At 43.9% G+C, this 18,504-nt stretch overlaps 1 protein-coding gene across 3 annotated transcripts; it reads left to right on the top strand.

Moving 5' to 3' along the window:
• Window positions 1-1,725: 1,725 nt before the first annotated feature.
• LOC110497570 (human immunodeficiency virus type I enhancer-binding protein 2 homolog) lies at window positions 1,726-12,238 on the top strand. Of its 3 annotated transcripts, none has more exons than XM_021573738.2 (7): window positions 1,726-1,809; window positions 4,814-8,844; window positions 9,540-9,715; window positions 9,959-10,134; window positions 10,329-10,427; window positions 10,569-11,416; window positions 11,646-12,238. In XM_021573738.2, the coding sequence occupies exons 2-7, from the start codon at window positions 4,897-4,899 to the stop codon at window positions 12,111-12,113; spliced, it is 5,715 nt and encodes a 1,904-aa protein (XP_021429413.2). In that variant the 5' UTR covers window positions 1,726-1,809; window positions 4,814-4,896; the 3' UTR covers window positions 12,114-12,238. The 3 variants fall into 3 exon arrangements, with proteins under 3 accessions (XP_021429413.2, XP_021429412.2, XP_021429411.2); XM_021573737.2 differs by having other exon boundaries at window positions 1,743-1,908; XM_021573736.2 differs by having other exon boundaries at window positions 1,743-1,962.
• Window positions 12,239-18,504: the final 6,266 nt, after the last annotated feature.

Here is an 18,504-nt window from a genome sequence, read left to right as displayed (position 1 = left end):
TGGCAAGAACAGCTCAAATAAGCAAAGAGAAATGACAGTCCATCAATACTTTAAGACATGAAGGTCAGTCAATCCGGAACATTTCAAGAACTTAGAACATTTCTTCAAGTGCAGTCGCAAAAACTCAAGTGCTGTGATCAAACTGGCTCTCATGAGGACTGCCACAGGAAAGGAAGATCCAGAGATATCTCTGCTGCAGAGGATAAGTTCATTTGAGTTAACTGCACTTCAGATTGCAGCCCAAATAAATGCTTCACGGAGTTCAAGTAAGAGACACATCTCAACATTAACTGTCCAGAGAAGACTGCGTGAATCAGGCCTTTATGGTCAAATTGCTGCAAAGAAACCACTAGTAAAGGACACCAATAATAAGAAGAGACTTGCTTGGGCCAAGAAACATGAGCAATGGACATTAGACCGGTGGAAATCTGTCCTTTGGTCTGAGGAGTCCAAATTTGTATTTTTGGTTCCAACCGCCGTATCTTTTTGAGATGCAGAGTAGGTGAATGGATGATCTCTGCAATTGTGGTTCCCACTGTAAAGCATGGATGAGGAGGTGTGATGGTGTGGGGGTGCTTTGCTGGTGACACTGTCTGTGATTTATTTATAATTCAAGGCACTCTTGACCAGCATGCCTACCACAGCATTCTGCAGTGATACACCATCCCATCTAGTTTGCGCTTAGTGGGACTATCATTTGATTTTCAACAGGACAATGACCCAACACACCTCCAGGCTGTGTAAGGGCTATTTGACCAAGAAGGAGAGTGATGGAGTGCTGCATCAGATGACCTGGCCTCCACAATCACCCAACCTCAACCCAATTGAGATGGTTTGGGATGAGTTGGACTGCAGAGTGAAGGAAAAGCAGCGAACAAGTGCTCAGCATATGTGGGAACTCCTTCAAGACTGTTGGAAAAGCATTCCAGGTGAAGCTGGATGACAGAATCTCAAGAGTGTGCAAAGCTGTCATCAAGGCAAAAGGTGGCTACTTTGAAGAATCTAAAATCTATTTTGATTTAACCCTTTTTTGGGTTACTACATGATTCTGTATGTGTTATTTCATAATTTTGATGTCTTCACTATTATTCTACAATGTAGAAAATAGTAAAAATAAAGAAAACCCTTGAATGAGTAGGTGTGTTCAAACTTTTGACTGGTACTGTATATCTTTGTAGTTGTCAGTGATCACAGGGAATTGTTTCCCATCACCCAGAGGGGAAGTAAGTGTCTGCTGTGTTTTGGCCCAATGAGGAGGGTAAATCCCTAACTATACTTCACTATGAACCCTGATTTTACTTGGGTCTGTCTTCTGTGTATTTGGGTCATCCCAGGTTATCAGACTAGTGTAATCAAGGATCCCAGACATTGGTAGAATCCCTTTTGGTGTATAAAGGACCCACACCGGGAAAGTGTAGTTGAATATTCTATTCCCTCCTGGACCCGCTGAGAAATGTAAGTGTCTGCTATGTTTTGAACCACTAGCTAAGAAAATGTTGCTGTCTGTTGTGTTCAGGTCGCTGGTAAAAGCAGTGTTTTGGTATATGAAGGGTTTAAACATTGTTTTGCCTCCACACTGAGAAAGTGTATCTGTCTGCTTTGTTTTGGACCCACACTAAAAAAAGTGTAAATGCTGTGTTTGAGAAAATGTCTTTAAACGTAGGCTGTTGTATAATCCCTCACAGGGCCCCTTTGCTATTTTTGTGCCTGGGTCTGTCCGCGTCATGCTTGGGTATTTTCTCTGTTGACTAGCTCACATCAATAGATATTTGAACGAATACTCAGTCAGCCTGCAGCAGCGGCAAAAACGTAAGATTTTTGAGATTTTACTCCTCGCTAAATCTGATCATTGTTGTTATTACTATAACCCAGGGATGGAGAATGGACCGCTGGAATTTGCAAAATGAGGTATGTCACATGTGACTGGCGATATGGGACAAGAAGGGAGTATACTAATGTCAGGTTTGTATGAGGATTATATTTGCATGTCTGTCTGTCTGTTGCTTAAGGAGATACTATTTTCTTACCACAGATCTTGTGCTTTAACTGCATGTATTCTGAGTAGAAAACAGCCTCATCTTGCATTGGTGTTCAATCTGCATGCTGTGGGCTGTCATGCCATGGGCTTTCTGCCTCAGTGTCCCTGGCGCTATGTATTTTCCTTATAAGATGTATAGATGAGGGGCTAGTGTTGGCCTACATGGCTGTCATCCCTGTTATGGGATATGTTCTGTATAGCTTGAACGTGATATGATGCAGTGGTATGATAAAGTCGTTTTCAATAACCTACATACAGTATACTTCCCAATGTCTCCATTCAACATGCTTCAGCTGCTGTACCATCCATGTCTTATCAGCATATACGGTCAGATCCATAAATATTGGCATCCTTGATAAAGATTTGCAAAAAAGGCTGTATAAAACTGATAATACAAATTCTGAGCTATATTGTATGCTAAAAAAAATGGGGAAATTATATTATGTTAATACAATTGCTCAGAGAAAGATATTTTGTTTAATGAGTAATACATTCAAAGAAGATACTCTAGCACTGACCACTTGCAAGGATAACCACACTGAGCCTTTTTCTAAATGTGTTATGAGATTGGAGAGCACATTGGAAGGGATCTTAGACCATTCATCCATACAGAATCTTTCCAGATCCTTGATATCCTTCGTCTGCATGGATTGCCCAATTCAACTCAAACCACAGGTTTTCAATGTGGTTCAAGTCCAGAGACTGAGATGGTCATTGCAAAATGTTGATTTTGTGGTCAATGAACAATTTCTTTGTGGATTTTGATTAGTGCGTGGGGTTAATGTCTTGCTGGGATCCACTTGCGGCTAAGTGTCAGCCTCCTGGTAGAGACCACCAGGTTTTTGACTAAAATGTCCTGGTACTTGTTAAAGTTCATGATGCCGTTGACCTTAACAAGGGCGTCAAGACCAGTTGAAGCAAAATAGCCCCATAAAAGCAAAGATCCACCGTCATATTTTACTGTAGGTATAAAGTACTTTTCTGCATTTGCTTTCGTTTTTCAATGTCAAACTCACCACTTGTGTGTGTGTGTGTGTGTGTGTGTGTGGCCAAAGAGCTCTATCTTCATGTCATCTAACCATAGCACCGGTTCCAATCCAAGTGCCAGTGCTATTTATCAGGGGCTCCCAAGTGGCGGAGCGGTCTAAAGCACTGCATCTCAGTGCTAGAGGCATCACTACAGACCCTGGTTTGATTCCAGGCTGTATCACAACCGACTATGATTGGGAGTCCCATAGGGCGGCGTAACAAAAAAAAATGTGGTCAGATTAAATCAAAATAGAGCTCTTTGGCTATGCACAGCAGTGGTACAGTAGCATCTTTCTGTGAACAGTTTTGATATACCATGAATGAGATATATTACTGTAACGTGCGACACGACCGTTAGCTTTACCCACATGAGGAATAGATAGACTTAAAAGAGATTGGGAAGTGTACATACTAAAGGGTCTGTTCCCTTCCCTCTCTCTCTCTGTGGTGTAATTCAGAGGCGAGGTATGCATTGTTTCAATGAGGCGGGCTTATCTCCCTGACACCCTGCACTTGTAGTTCCTCCTCTCATTGCTTTAGTTGGGAAGGATGGAAAAATACCCAGCTATGAGGTCAGAACGACCTTGAGGAGAGATAGATCCCCTGTCCCCTCCCTCTCAAGGCTTCTTACAATGTTGTCACCTCTGCCCTGATACCTCTGGAAACCTTCTCTCATAGAATGTTCCAAAAATCCACCTTTTACAGTACACAGAATATACTGGATTCTCCTCTTTGGTGTGTCTGTCGAAGTGAGGAATGCAAAACTCTATCTGATTACTGTAGTCTTTAGCCATATGTCAAGTGGGAGGATAAAGCACTTCCCATTTGAATATTAGTTGGACATACTTGCAGTATAAGCACAGCCTCTTTGATTTAATGCGTGTTTTATCTCTGCATCTTGAGTCACCTTGGATTTGTATCATCCCCGAGAGAGAGAGAGAGAGAGAGAGAGAGAATACTAGGATGGTTGTAAGAAAGAGAGCAGTAGGAAGAAACAAAAAGAGAGGGCGTCACTCATAGAATGTCCTAATTAAGAGTAGCTCAGTGGGTTTGAACCAGATAATCTTACATAACCTCGTTAAAGAGCACACAGCCTTTGATACAGAGAAGATGAAAAAAATGTTCCCTCTGAGACGCAGCATATTGTGGAGCCCCATGGTATAGAGCTGAGGTATGGGACAAGATTACATACCCAACCCCATTGCATTTTGCTGAGGTATGGGACAAGATTACATCTCATTCTACGGACCCTGGTCAAAAGTAGTGCACTATGTAAGGGATAGGCTGCCATTTGTGATGAAGGCATAGTAATAGCTCCGAGATCCAGATAGCCCCATGGTATGGAACTGAGATATAGGACAGGATAATATACAGTATGCACATCCAATGTCTTTGAGTTTAGAGTCCAAGTGCACACAAATACAGTACGCACACACACACACACACATTGTGATTGTAGTGCACAATGTGTGTGTGTAATATGAGATACTATCAGGTAACAGGATTTGAAAAAGTCTAGTAAAGAGCCAGATTCTTCTTTCCTGCTGTGAACACTGGTCATTATGTACCAAGTTTATTTGAGGAAGGAACATAAGGTACGTTATTTTTGTAAGTAAGCCATCTTTGCATCTACCGACTCATCTTGTATTCTGTCTTTGCTAGGGATAATGCTTGGGTGTCCTTGAGGTAATGTTTTGAGGTATGCAATTTCACTGATAATAATTTCAGCTTTCTGATGTCTTTCAGATGACCCTTTATCTCCACATATTACTACATTTACATCACAGACATTATTGTCTGTTGGATATCAACCCTGAAGAGGAACCGTCATGGAGTCACTAGAAGCTACTGTGGAGGTGAAATGCTCTAAAGAGGGTCTGAAAAAGACAGTTACACAGACAGAGTGGGCAGCACCAGAGCCTACAACTGCCCAAACTAAAATGCCCCCTTCGGCTGATTCTGAGGGGGAGGGGTGGCACCAATGCCCACAACCTGAGGAGGACCAGAGTAGAACCACATGTGGTTCAACAGACAAGCCTGACTCAGGGAAACTAAGACAATTAGGGAAATCACCACGCCAATTACAGGATCAAGCCTGCAGTCATCCTCATTACAACGTATTAACATCATATCCACCACTGGGGAGACAGGCAGTTCCCTTTGCTCAACAGAAAACGGCAGATCGCTCGGTTTCTGCACTTCCGCTATCCCATGGCAACTGTGAAGGGCCCTCTCCTCAGAGGAGCGCCCCCAGTTTACCCGCGTCTCTTCAACACTGTTCCCAGTCAGGGATAGAGGAGCTATCCAAGGACGTGTGTAGTAAGCTGGAGCAGAAACAGCAGCAGAGGCCTGGGAAGTATGTTTGTGATTATTGTGGGAGGGCATGTGCCAAACCCAGCGTACTTAAAAAGCATATTCGCTCACATACTGGGGAGCGACCCTACCCCTGCGTTCCCTGCGGCTTCTCTTTCAAAACCAAGAGCAATTTATACAAACACAGAAAATCTCATGCTCACTCTGTAAAAGCTGGGACCGTGCCAATTTCAGAACTGGGTTCTTACAATGCCAACATAGAGGACCGGGAATCTTTAGAAGGAGAAGGAGAGCTATACTCTGACGCTGAGCAGAGCTCTGACACGGATGATGACTATTCATCGTTCTTGGACTCTGTTTCAGTCGAGGAACCAGATAGCACCACTGCTGTGAAAGTACTGAATCTCATTGCCCAGAAACAGGGAGTTACATCAACATTATCTGAGGAGCGTTCAGCCAGGCTCCCAGAGATCAATGGTGCTCAAGCTCCAGCAGTTTCTCAGGTCAGTCGTGCAATTCAATCCAGCGCCATCAAGCAGAGGCTGGCACTCCGGCTCTCAGAGAAAAGGAGCAGTGACACTGACACATCTCTCTCCCTGCCTAGCCAGGGAAGCAAAGGCAGCACAGACTCAGGCTACTTCTCACGCTCTGAGAGCGCAGAACACCAAACCGGTGGTCCTCCCAACACAAACGCCAAGTCCTATCAAGAGATTATGTTTGGGAAGTGTTACAAACCGAACCCGAAACAGGCCATAACTGTTGTGACTTGCACTACAGACTTAATAAGTGATCGTAAGTCTTCAGAGCGAGGTGTTTCCCGTGTATTCACACAAGAAAAGGAATCAATGATAGAATCGATCAGAATTAACACACATTCATTTACAAGGGAAGAAATTAAAGAGGCTCAACTAGAGCTCTCCGATTCTGGGCAGCTGGTGCGGAGCAACTCGATGCCCACGTCCTCAGCTGCGTGTCTGGACATGCCACAAGGCCTGCGAGGCAGCCACTCCTTTGATGAGAGGGCGTCCCCTGGAGGTATTAGGAGACTCAGGCGACAGGCTGCCTTTGAACACTCTGCACACGATGGACACACAGAACTTCCTGACCACTACGGAAACATCTCTGATATTTCCAACCTTGGAGTAGAGATGGAATTTGCGACGAGGAAACGACGGAAGGAAAACTGTATCAGGGAGGAGGAGGATATAGCAAGCCAGTATCACACAGACTACGACCACACTGAAGAGACGAGGGACTGTGATTCAAAGCAAGCCTCTCAAGGTGCTCTAACCACGACTCCTTCAGTGAAAGTACATGCCCAAAGCGTGAATACACAGGATAGAGCGCACTGTGATAGACTGGACATGGAAATGTTGGAAGACACCACAGAGAAGAGAGCTTTAGGTAATGTCATCTCTGTGATTCAACACACAAACTCCTTGAGCAGGTCGCACTCGGACGAGTCTTACAACCGCCAGAGACGAGAAAAGCCTTCCTCAATGGAAGTGGTGGAGCAAACCGAAACCCGAGATAAAAGGACTGAGATCATTGCACACCAATTGAGTGACAGTAGATTGTTAGATCAATCATATCAAATGACACCTAAGCTAGTCCGTCAGTCCAACATACAGGTCCCAGAGATCAGGGTGACTGTAGAACCTGACAGTCCAGAGAAAGAGAAAGCAGCGGAGGTGAAACAGGTGAAGGCGAAGGAGCCCGATAGATATGTAGAGGAGTTCCAATGGCCTCAAAGAAGTGAAACCCTGTCTCAGTTCCCCCCAGAAAAACTCCCTCCAAAGAAGAAGAGACTGCGCTTAGCTGACTTGGAGCACTCTTCTGGTGAGTCTAGCTTCGAGTCGGCCTGTACGAGCCTCTCCCGAAGCCCTAGTCAGGATAGCAACCTATCCTACTGCTCCAGCTTCTCGTTTGACCGAGAAGAGAGAGAGCGAGAGTTAATCCCCAAGCCAGCTCCCCTGGCAGCTAGACAGGATGAGTTTGGAAAAGCGTTGGAGTTCTTAGCTGTGCCAGGAAGCGCCCACTCCCTCTCTGTCCTGAACCAGCGTCAACAACATGAAATGAGACGCTCCTCTTCAGAACAGGCACCATGCAACTCTCAGCGCAGAGAGCTCCCAGAGGTCCGAAGCGTATCATTTGACTACGGCAGTCTCTCTCCAATGGCCAAAGTTAGACATGCGGAACTCGGCGCCAGTTACTCAGAACCCAGACGGGGTAACTTGGTAAGACAGGCGTCCTTGAATGTTGACCCTGAATTTACACATCCAGTCCTTCCGCTAAATATTCTTCCTCAGTACCTCAGCAATGCCCTGTCGCTCTCAACCACTTCTCTGCTCTCGCAGTCTCTGCCAATGTTTGCCCCTCAGCCACCACACTCCGGTCTCTTAGTTCCTGTTAGAGTACAGGCTCACGTGCCATCTTACGGTAGCATTACATACACCACTGTGTCACAGGTTGTAGAGGATCCATACGAAAACTCTCTCACTTCTCACTTTGCACATTTATCCACAAATTTAGATGCGTTATTAGGACACCCCCGAGGACTGTTGACCAACAACCCAGCCCAGATTCAAGTTCTAGATCTGTCACCAGCTAAGTTTAAGACAGGCATCCCACTAACCCTGACCTCCAGGACTATCTCCACCACCAACTGTGGATCCAGTGGTGGATCCAACAAGCGCATGTTGTCTCCGGCCAGCAGCTTGGACCTGTTCACGGAGGTAAAACAGCAGAAACGTGTCAAAGAGGAGAAAATGTACGGTGAGATAGTGGAGGAGTTGGGTGCTGTGGAGTTAGGGAACTGTAATGTGACCGAAGAGAGCAAGTACAGTTTAAAGACTGAGTTTAAAAGTGACACCAACCAGGGAGCATCACTGTCAGGCCTTTCTTCTATATCCTCTTTGTCTGTGTCATCCTCACGTCATTCTCAAGACGACCGAGCAAGTGAAAGCTTCATCTCACCTCAGCAACAAGGGTCAGAATGTCCTGATTCCCCTATGGACAACTCCCCAACTGAAACACGCCTACATCCACCCTCTCTGATTTCCCTAAATGATTTCAAAGAGTCTGGCAAGGACAGCAAGGCACAGATGGAAATGATGGTGCAGGTAGTCAAAGGTCAGGGCATCCTCATCTCTGACGGTGAAAACACCAAACTGATATCTCAGTTTCCAAGTCTTCGCACAACGACAGTTGTGAGTTGGTGCTATCTGAACTACACCAAGCCAAACAGCACTCACAACACTTCTCCTATGTCCTCTATGTACACTACGTGGTGCGTCAGTTCCCATAACCCCAACCCTCCTAACCTCAACACCAGTGCAACCCTGGCTCTGCTCCGCTCCAAACAGAAGACCAACACATGGGTGTACACCATGGCTGCCATGTACCAACCTGGGACTGGGAAACTGGTCTCCTCCTCACTCTTATGGAGGCAGAGGCTTGAGCTGGTGAGAACCTTTATTGTTCATTTTTGATTTAGTCCAAATCACCCTAACATTTCCATATTGTAGGTTTACCATCCTTGACTCAAGTTACATCATAAACTATCTAATATTGTATAATATTGTAACCATATTACATTGTTAATATCCTGTATTACCTAACTCCATTACCTAAACATATCTAAACTGCATGTTAACAGAATGTATATTCTTGACCTCCCGAGTGGCGCAGCGGTCTAAGGTTGCTGCGTCACTACAGCCTGGGGTTCGATCCCTGTGTCATTATCGGTCGTGACCGGTAGTCCCATAGCCCAGCGTCGTCCGGGTTAGGGGAGGGTTTGGCCCAGCGTCGTCCGGGTTAGGGGAGGGTTTGAAACAGCGTCGTCCGGGTTAGGGGAGGGTTTGGCCCAGCGTCGTCCGGGTTAGGGGAGGGTTTGGCCGGAGGGGCTTTACTTGGCTCATCACTCTGACTTTGGTTGTCAGTTGAACGGTGTTTCCTCCGAAAACATTGGTGCGGCTGGCTTCCGGGTTAAGCAAACGGTTTGGCGGGTTTCTGGGGACGCATTACTCGACCTTCGCCTCTCCCGAGCCCTTTGGGGAATTGCAGCGATGAGACAAGATCATGGAGAGAAAATGGGGTTACATTTTTTATTTATTTTATTCTCCCTTCATATTAATGTTTATTTATCTGGCTCATTTAGCTACAGAGCAAACCGGAGCTCAAAGAGCTGGATGTGATCTCCTGTGGAAGGAAAGTGAAGGATGCCAGCTGCAGGGTAAAAGCAGCGAAGGAGGACTGGAAAGACATGGAGGTCTCCTCGAAACAAACAGCAGCGCCAACACCAACACCAACCCAGATCAAAATCTTTGAAGGAGGGTCAGTTATGATACTATCACATGAATCAATAAGCAAGAGAATGTTCATTATAATGTTAGCTTGTAATGTTTTATATAGGGGTAACGCCTGGTGGTACAAAATATTTGTAACTTTATTTATTTAACCCGGTAGTCCTATTGAGGTCAGAAGGGTGTTCTGGAATTAGATGAAATATATGTATTCACGTAACTTAGCTTTTTTTTATATAGAACATCACATTAAGGATCGTTTCCCTTCCCTCAGGTTCAAGTCCAATGAGGACTATGTGTACGTGAGGGGCCGAGGCCGAGGAAAGTATATCTGTGAGGAGTGTGGCATCCGCTGTAAGAAACCTAGCATGCTAAAGAAACACATACGCACCCACACTGACGTCAGACCCTACGTTTGCAGGGTCTGCAACTTCGCTTTCAAAACGAAAGGTGGGTATCCCGTCTTTTTATTCCATTGAAATGAATGAAACAAGAGATATAAAAGCACTTTGTGACAAATGATGATTTAATTGATTTGATTGATTGATGACAATAGGAACATTTATTTCCAAAATGTACAATTGAATGGTAATGAATGTAGTAAGCTCGACAAGATACATCTTTAAATGTTTGTTGTCCTACAGGAAACCTGACCAAGCATATGAAGTCAAAGGCTCACATGAAGAAGTGTCTTGAGCTTGGTGTGTCAGTCACAGTGGATGATACAGAGACACAGGAATCTGGTAAAATATTGACCAATGACCAGTATACTATACTTCACTCCCTAATATGAATTATTCAGATATGTAACACTGAGTTAATGACAGAAAGGAATTTGATATTATATTTGTCTTTATTTTTTCCTGTTCTTTCAAACAATACAGATGACATCCAGCAAGACTCGAAGACTGGGGTCTTGAGCTCAGCCAAACACCAGTTCTCAGACGCAGACGACTCCGATGGCATGGATGAAGAGATAGATGACATCGACGAAGATGACGATGATGATTACGACGGTGGCTCCACTCCAAAAATCCACTCCCGGAGCACCAGCCCTCAGCCCTGTGACATAGCCTCTCCGTCGGTCACAGCTACCACCATCACCCAGGTTGTGTCGTCGGCTCTCCATGGCTGTACCCTCAGTACCTTCCGTTCTCTCCCCAGCTGCCTCACCAACTCCATCGTGCCTCCACCGTGCCATCCCCACACCTCCATCTCAGGCAAGAGGACAGGGCCAGACCGGAGGACTGTCTTGGCCTCCAGCCTGGACAAGGAGCAGAGTGAGAGAGAGAGGCTTGTGGAGGAGGACTGTAGCCTGGCCATGCTGTCTCCTGACCAGGGTTGTCTGTTCACCGGTCTGCTGTCCACTGGCTGGGAGTCCCCTCTGAGGGAACGGTCCCCCTCCCAGCTCCGCTACCCATCACCCCGTAGAGACCTCTCCCCCCGGGGTCGCTTCTCACCTCGATGGGACACCTCCCAGCTGAGGCCCAGCTCCCCCAACCTCACCCCCATCCAGCACCTCTCCCCGGCCTGCATGGAGAGGCCCCTGTCCCCAGGCGGAGTGGACCTGCCTGGGAGGAGGGAGCCATCGGCCCGGGGCAGACAGAGGGTGGTGCTGAGGGCTGTGTCTCCACGTAGAGGGGGCTCGCAACACAGAGGGTCTGGCGATAAAACCAAGCGACAAGCCAAGGCTGAACTTGTCGACAAGGGAGGATCCATTGAAATGGATTTGGTATGTAATATAGTTGTATACACTATATTATACACACATGTTTAGATTGACTAGTATGCTTGTCCATGCAAAACTAGTTGCACTGACTTCATTTCAACCATCTTTGTCAGCTGGGTTGTTAGTATTCTTGATATAAAACCTTTATTCATTTTTTTTCCCACCCCTGGAGTCCCTGCATTAAACTATAGAAAACTGTCTTCTGGTAGTCACTATAACTTGTTGTTTTTAGGATCAGAGGAGAAGCACACTCCCCAAACTGCCTGGTCCCTACATCTCCAGTTGTACCCATCATAACGTCCTCAGCCACCTTCCCCTACACTCTCAGCAGCAGGCTCAAACTCTACTCCCCATGGTCCCTATCGGGGGGATCCAGGTACTGCGCACTTTGCCCTCCTGCAGCTCTGACCGGACCCATCTGTCAGCCCTGTCCCATCAAAAGACTGAGCTCCACCAGGACAGCAATAAGGAGGGATCTGTCTGTGTGGCGGGCTTCGGTGCAGAGGACTCAGTAGCCCAGCAGCAGGAGAAGGAGTGGGAAAAGGAGAGGCCGTCCCCCCACCAGACACCCTGGGACTCTGAGGAGGAGAAAGATCCTGTCTCTGTCCTCACGGTCAGGGACCCTAAGCAGGAAGAGGGTCTTCAGACCTGCACCAAGGCCATCGCCTCCCTCAGGATCACTTCTGAGGAGCATCTATAGACTGGGGTTGCATAGGGCTCTGGCCAAAAGTAATGCACTCTATAGGGAATAGGGTACCATTTGGGACATACGCTACATGACCAGAAGTATGTGGACACCTGCTCGTCTAACATCTCATTCTAAAATCATGAACATTAATATGGAGTTGGTCCCCCCATTGCTGCTATAACAGCCTCCACTGGACTTGCTTCCATTCAGCCACAAGATCATTAGTGAGGTTGGGCACTGATTTTGGGTGAATAGGCCTGGCTTGCAGTTGGTGTTCCAATTCATCCCAAAGGTGTTCAATAGGGTTGAGGTCAGGGCTCTGTGCAGGCCAGTCAAGTTCTTCCACACCGATCTCGACAAACCATTTCTGTATGGACCTCGCTTTGTGCACGGGGGCATTGTCATGCTGAAACAGTAAAGAGCCTTCCCCAAACTGTTTCTACAATGTTGGAAGCACAGAATCGTCTAGAATGTCATTGTATGCTGTAGCGTTAAGATTCCCCTTCACTGGAACTAAGGGGCCCTTCCTGAACCATGCAATACAGTTGGCACTATGCATTGGGGCAGGTAGCGTTCTCCTGGCATCCACCAACCCTAGATTTATCCTTCGGACTGCCAGATGATAAAGCGTGATTCTTCACTCTGGAGAACGTGTTTCCACTGCTCCAGCTGACGCTTGGCATTGTGCATGGTGATCTTAGGCTTGTGTACAGCTGTTCGGCCATGGAAACCCATTTCATGAAGCTCCCGACGAACAGTTCTTGTGCTGACGTTGCTTAGAGAGGCAGTTTGGAACTCGGTAGTGAGTGTTGCAACCGAGGACAGACGATTTGTACGCACTTCAGCACTCGGCGGGCCCGTTCTGTGAGCTTGTGTGGCCTACCACTTCGCGGTTGGGCTGTTGTTGCTCCTAGACATTTCCACTTCACAATAACAGCACTTACAGTTGACCGGGGCAGCTCTAGCAGGGCAGAAATGTGATGAACTGACTTGTTGGAAAGGTGGCATCCTATGGCGATGCCATGTTGAAAATCACTGAGCTCTTTAGTAAGGCCATTCCACTGCCAATGTTTGTCTATGGAGATTGCTCGATTGTATACACCTGTCAGCAACGGGTATGGTTGAAATAGCCGAATCTACTAATTTGAAGGGGTGTCCACATACTTTTGTATATATAGTGTACATTGGAGCTTCCTCCAGGAGCAGCTGAGCCTCTCATCCATCGCCCAGTCCCCAGCTTGCCTGGTCCTAGATCTGTTTATGCTGTCTTGCCAACTTCTATGGTCACATAGGAGTTGGCAAGACAGCACAAGAAGATCTGGCACCAGAATACATCCACAGTCCCTCTCAATCTCATTCCTCTAGACAGACAGACAGACAGACATACATACAAGATGACTTCATCCAGTCCCTTTTGGTTGGGTGTTGGAGGCTCTCCTCTCAGTCGGTTCAGGTTTCTGCATGCTAGTAGTGTAAAGGCCAGTCATCTAACACGCCCCTCCCCTCCTGTCTCCCTCCCACAGACTATATCTATATCTGAGCGAAGAACAAACCTTGAAATACAGGAACAACACAAGACTTCATGCTCTCTATGAATTTCTCTATGAATTAAGAGTTTTTGAACATTTAGGTCAGCAGAATCCTTATAGCGAAGGACAAGCAAGAAGTCAGTTGAAGCGGTGGACACAGGTGCAAAACATGGTGTTAAAGTAAATGCTTATATATTAGTTAAGCTTGCATACACTTGCACACAAACATAATTATTGATGTTGATTATACTCCATAACCCACTCTTAACACATACAGTATGTGCATACACATGTATATGTGGACATGTATACGTGGACAAGCATTTCGCTACACCCGCAATAACATCTGCTAAATATGTGTATGTGACCAATAACATGTGATTTGATTTGACAACTTTGAAAATAGGCTGTTATTGTATTCATATCGAGTGATGATAGTTAAGGGTTTGATTATTGAAAACATTGGAGAGGGAGTAACAACAGAAGTATCTGAAATATGAAAGTATTTGCGAATGGAGTCTGACCAAATTTAGCATAGACTTGCTTCTTGTCCAGTTTGGTGCTTTTGATTGAACAGCAAAGGTCTGTCTGGGCCTTTTCTTTGCTTTCTACCTATGTTTTGAACGAGCATATTAAGCAAGGGAAAAGTGAATATCATTTTTAAGGAACTTTTCATCAGAATTGTCTGACGTGACAGTGTTATTTATTATCAATGAATATTGCACTAAAACATATATTTTACTTTGTGGAATGAAATTGCTGATTTGTGCCGCTACATTTAATGTAAATGTATCCATTTGAAATGTTTTATGTTGCAGATTCTCAATGTTGTGTTTTCATCTTTATGCTATTGCACAAATAGAGAAGTGAATATTATGTATACTGTGAGATGTCTTTATATATTAGAAAAGTACTCTCTTGTTGACGATGGAAAATATTTGACTACTATTTATATGCTGTATATTATCTCCACTTATGCAACAGTGTGTCCCCACTGACCGAAGCGTATGAGATCCTTATGATGTCATGTCATTGCTTTATAACTTATGGCTTTGAATCAAAAACTTGTTTTTGTTATTCTGGCCACTGAACCTTTATGAATTGAAATAAGCACTTTCCTCCTAACTTTGATAACTGACTGAGGTGGTGAGTGAGGAGAAATAAAAAAACAATCATGTGAGCTATTGTGAGTTCAAACATTCCACTTATTTTAAGTGATCCTTACCTGCAGTGCCTTCAGAAAGTATTCACACCCCTTGACTTTTTCCACATTTTGTTGTGTTACAGCCTAAATGTATTACGTTTAGATGTTGTGTCACTGGCCTACACCCAATACCCCATAATGTCAAAAAGGAATTATGTTTTTCTAAATGTTTACAAATTAATTTAAAATGAAAAGCTGAAATGAGTCTTGAGTCAATAAGTATTCAACCCCTTTGTTATGGCAAGCCTAAGTATGTTCAGGAGTAAAAATGTGCTTAACAAGTCACATAATAAGTTGCATGGACTCGTGTCAGCAATAATAGTGTTTAACATGATTTTTGAATGACTACCTCATCTCTGTACCCCACACATACAATTATCTGTACGGTCCCTCAGTCGAGCAGTGAATTTCAAACACAGATTCAACCACAAAGACCAGGGAGGTTTTCCGATGCCTCACAAAGAAGAGCACCTATTGGTAGATGGGTTAAAAAATGTAAAAAATCAGACATTGAATATCCATTTGAGCATGGTGAAGTTATTAATTACACTTTGGATGGTGTATCAATACACCCAGTCACTACAAAGATACAGGTGTACTTCCTAACTCAGTTGCCGGAGTGGTAGGAAACCGCTCAGGGATTCACCATGAGGCCAATGGTGACTTTAAAACAGTTACAGAGTTTAATGGCTGTGATAGGAGACAACTGTGGATGGATCAACAATATTGTATTTACTCCACAATACTAACCTAAATGACAGAGTAAAAAGAAGGAAGCCTGTATAGAATATACATATTTCAAAACATGCATCATGTTTGCAATGTGGAAATAAAGTAAAACGTACAAAAATAATGGCAAAGAAATGTACTTTATATCCTGAATACGTTATGTTTGGGGCAAATCCAACACAACACATCACTGAGTACCACTTCATATTTTCAAGCATGGTGGTGGCTACATCATGTTATGGGTATGCTTGTTATTGGCAAGGGGGTTTTTTTGGGATAAAAAGAAATGGAATTGAGCTAAGCACAGGCAAGATCCAGAGGAAAACCTGGTTCAGTCTCCTTTCTGACAGACACTGGGAGACAAATTCCCCTTTCATCAGGACAATAACCTAAAACACGAGGAGAAATATAACCTGGAGTTGCTTAGAAAAACAATATTGAATGTTCCTGTGTGGCTTATTTACAGTTTTAAATATAATTGTCTTGAACATCTATGGTAAGACTTTAAAATGGCTGTCTAGCAATGATTAACAGCCAACTTGACAGAGCTTGAAGAATTAGAGACTTACCAAGAAAGACTCACAGCTGTAGTTGCTGCCAAATGTGATTCTAACATGTATTGACTCAGGGGTGTGAATAGTTATGTAAATGAGATGTTTCTGTATTTAATTTTCAATACATTTAGAAAAAAAACAAGAATACAAATGTTTTTTTTCTTCACTTTGTCATTATAGGGTATTGTGTGTAGATGGGTGAAAAAAAATCTATCTAATCCATTTTGACTTCAGGCTGTAACACACCAAAATGTGAAATAAGTCAAGGGGTATGAATAGTTTCTGAAGTCACTCTAAGTATGCATGTACAGGACATTTGCGTTTTACAATTTTCTTCCCTTTTAATTTTAAGTGTGAATGTTCTTTTAGGTTTTAGGTAAAGAAGATGGGTGGATTAATTAATTTGTTTCCGCTAATAATGTAAATAATTGTACACTGAAATTCATATTTCCTTTTTGCGCAATCGTTTTTTTCTGGGTTGAATTTGCAGTGTTGATTTCACAACTTTTTATGTGGATTGTAGATATCTTTTAAGAGGTAAACAAATAATGGCTGCGTTTTAAATATTGAAGTTATTAACATGACGTTAGCAAATTGACTTGACATTTACAGTTTCACAGCTGAGACATGAGTGTGGATTGATTTGAAATACGTTATACTCAGCTTTAACTCTCACCATGATGTCTGTGGTAGCTACAGTGCCTTGCGAAAGTATTCGGCCCCCTTGAACTTTGCGACCTTTTGCCACATTTCAGGCTTCAAACATAAAGATATAAAACTGTATTTTTTTGTGAAGAATCAACAACAAGTGGGACACAATCATGAAGTGGAACGACATTTATTGGATATTTCAAACTTTTTTAACAAATCAAAAACTGAAAAATTGGGAATGCAAAATTATTCAGCCCCCTTAAGTTAATACTTTGTAGTTTGTACTTGGTTGGGCAAACTCCAACTTTTTTTTTTAGATGCATGCCAGCAAAGTCACTGCACAACACAACACTAAACAATACATGAATTGCACTATAATGGTGTCTTGTGGTGCCCACAAACTATTAGGGCCTACATAAAGCTGAGCTTTCTTTTCAGCACCATAGAGTGAATCCTTACCACTGCTACACCTGGCTATCAGCAGAGCCTTGTCTAGCAGCGAAACAGACTAATTTTTTATTCATTTTTAATTCATCTTTAATTAACTAGGCAAGTCACTTAAGAACAAATTCTTATTTACAATGGCGACCTACCAAAAGGTCTCCTGCGGGGATATGGGCTGGGATTAAAAAATATATAATAATAAATAAATATAGGACAAAACACACATCACGACGAGAGACAACACTACAATAAAGAGAGACCTAAGACAACAACAAAGCATGGTAGCAACACAACATGATATTATTTCCTTAAAAAAAAAACATAGCTGATATGGCTGACTTGCTTAAACCAATGTGGTTTCTACTGACAATTGAGATGAACAAACTATGGCATAAGGTGACGTCGAGTGGATAAGAGGAATTCTGTAATTTCGATTAAGACATGATGAATGAGCTAGGATGGACATAACTATTTGGTCAGCACTTTTGAAATATACAGCGACAGAATTTAGGACATGGGCCATTCTTACAGTATTCTCCCTGTATACCAAGTCAGAACCGTAGGATAAATAAAGGGGGGCATATAAGCAGACAATTGTGCATCGCCCCATGGACCTGCCGGTCACGACAGAGCCTGGGCTCAAACCCAGAGGTGGCACAGCTAGCACTGCGATGCAGTGCCCTAGACCACTGCGCCACCCCGGAGGCCTGAATGTTTATCCTTTTAAGCTTGGAAAAGAGACCCTTAAACCCAGACTTGGACCACACACCCACTCCACAGATAGCAGATTGCTTTGCAACACTTGCTGTTAGCCACTGATTCCTTCCAAACCACTCATTGTTGAATTTGCAATTTCCAACTTGTTGTGTAATGTTTATGTCCAATGGCTGATGAGCACTGATATGTTTTATCTATAATTTCTCTTCATATGACAATGATTTGCCAGTAGATTGTTGACTTTTTTATTTTACCAGGCAGGTCAGTTAAGAACACATTCTTATTTTCAATGAGGGCCTAGGAATAGTGGGTTAACTGCCTTGTTCAGGAGCAGAACGACAGATTTTTACCTCGTCAACTCAGGGATTCGATCTTGCTACCCCTCTTCTTCCTCTTCGATCTTGCTAAGTCCAAAGCTCTAACGCCCCGGCTACCTGCTGACTTGATTCTTGATGATAACTGCTAGCTTGCTAGCTAAGATTTTGAAAGTACGATGATCACTCCAATCAAAGCTACTGTAGATATAATGTGATTTGATGTCATTTTATCTATGGCCTTGAGCCTTCTTGGATGGG

Source organism: Oncorhynchus mykiss, chromosome 19, assembly GCF_013265735.2.
Source record: "Oncorhynchus mykiss isolate Arlee chromosome 19, USDA_OmykA_1.1, whole genome shotgun sequence".
NCBI lineage: Eukaryota > Metazoa > Chordata > Actinopteri > Salmoniformes > Salmonidae > Oncorhynchus > Oncorhynchus mykiss.
Note: the sequence above shows the minus strand (reverse complement) of the source record. Positions and strands in the feature narration are given on the sequence as shown.

Excerpts from the sequence above, each read along its gene's own strand:
- LOC110497570 (XM_021573738.2), top strand. The coding sequence starts at position 4,897 with ATGGAGTCACTAGAAGCTACTGTGGAGGTGAAATGCTCTAAAGAGGGT. Across the intron at positions 10,135-10,328 it reads CTTCGCTTTCAAAACGAAAG|GAAACCTGACCAAGCATATG; the intron begins GTGGGTATCCCG and ends GTTGTCCTACAG. Across the intron at positions 11,417-11,645 it reads GATCCATTGAAATGGATTTG|GATCAGAGGAGAAGCACACT; the intron begins GTATGTAATATA and ends TGTTGTTTTTAG.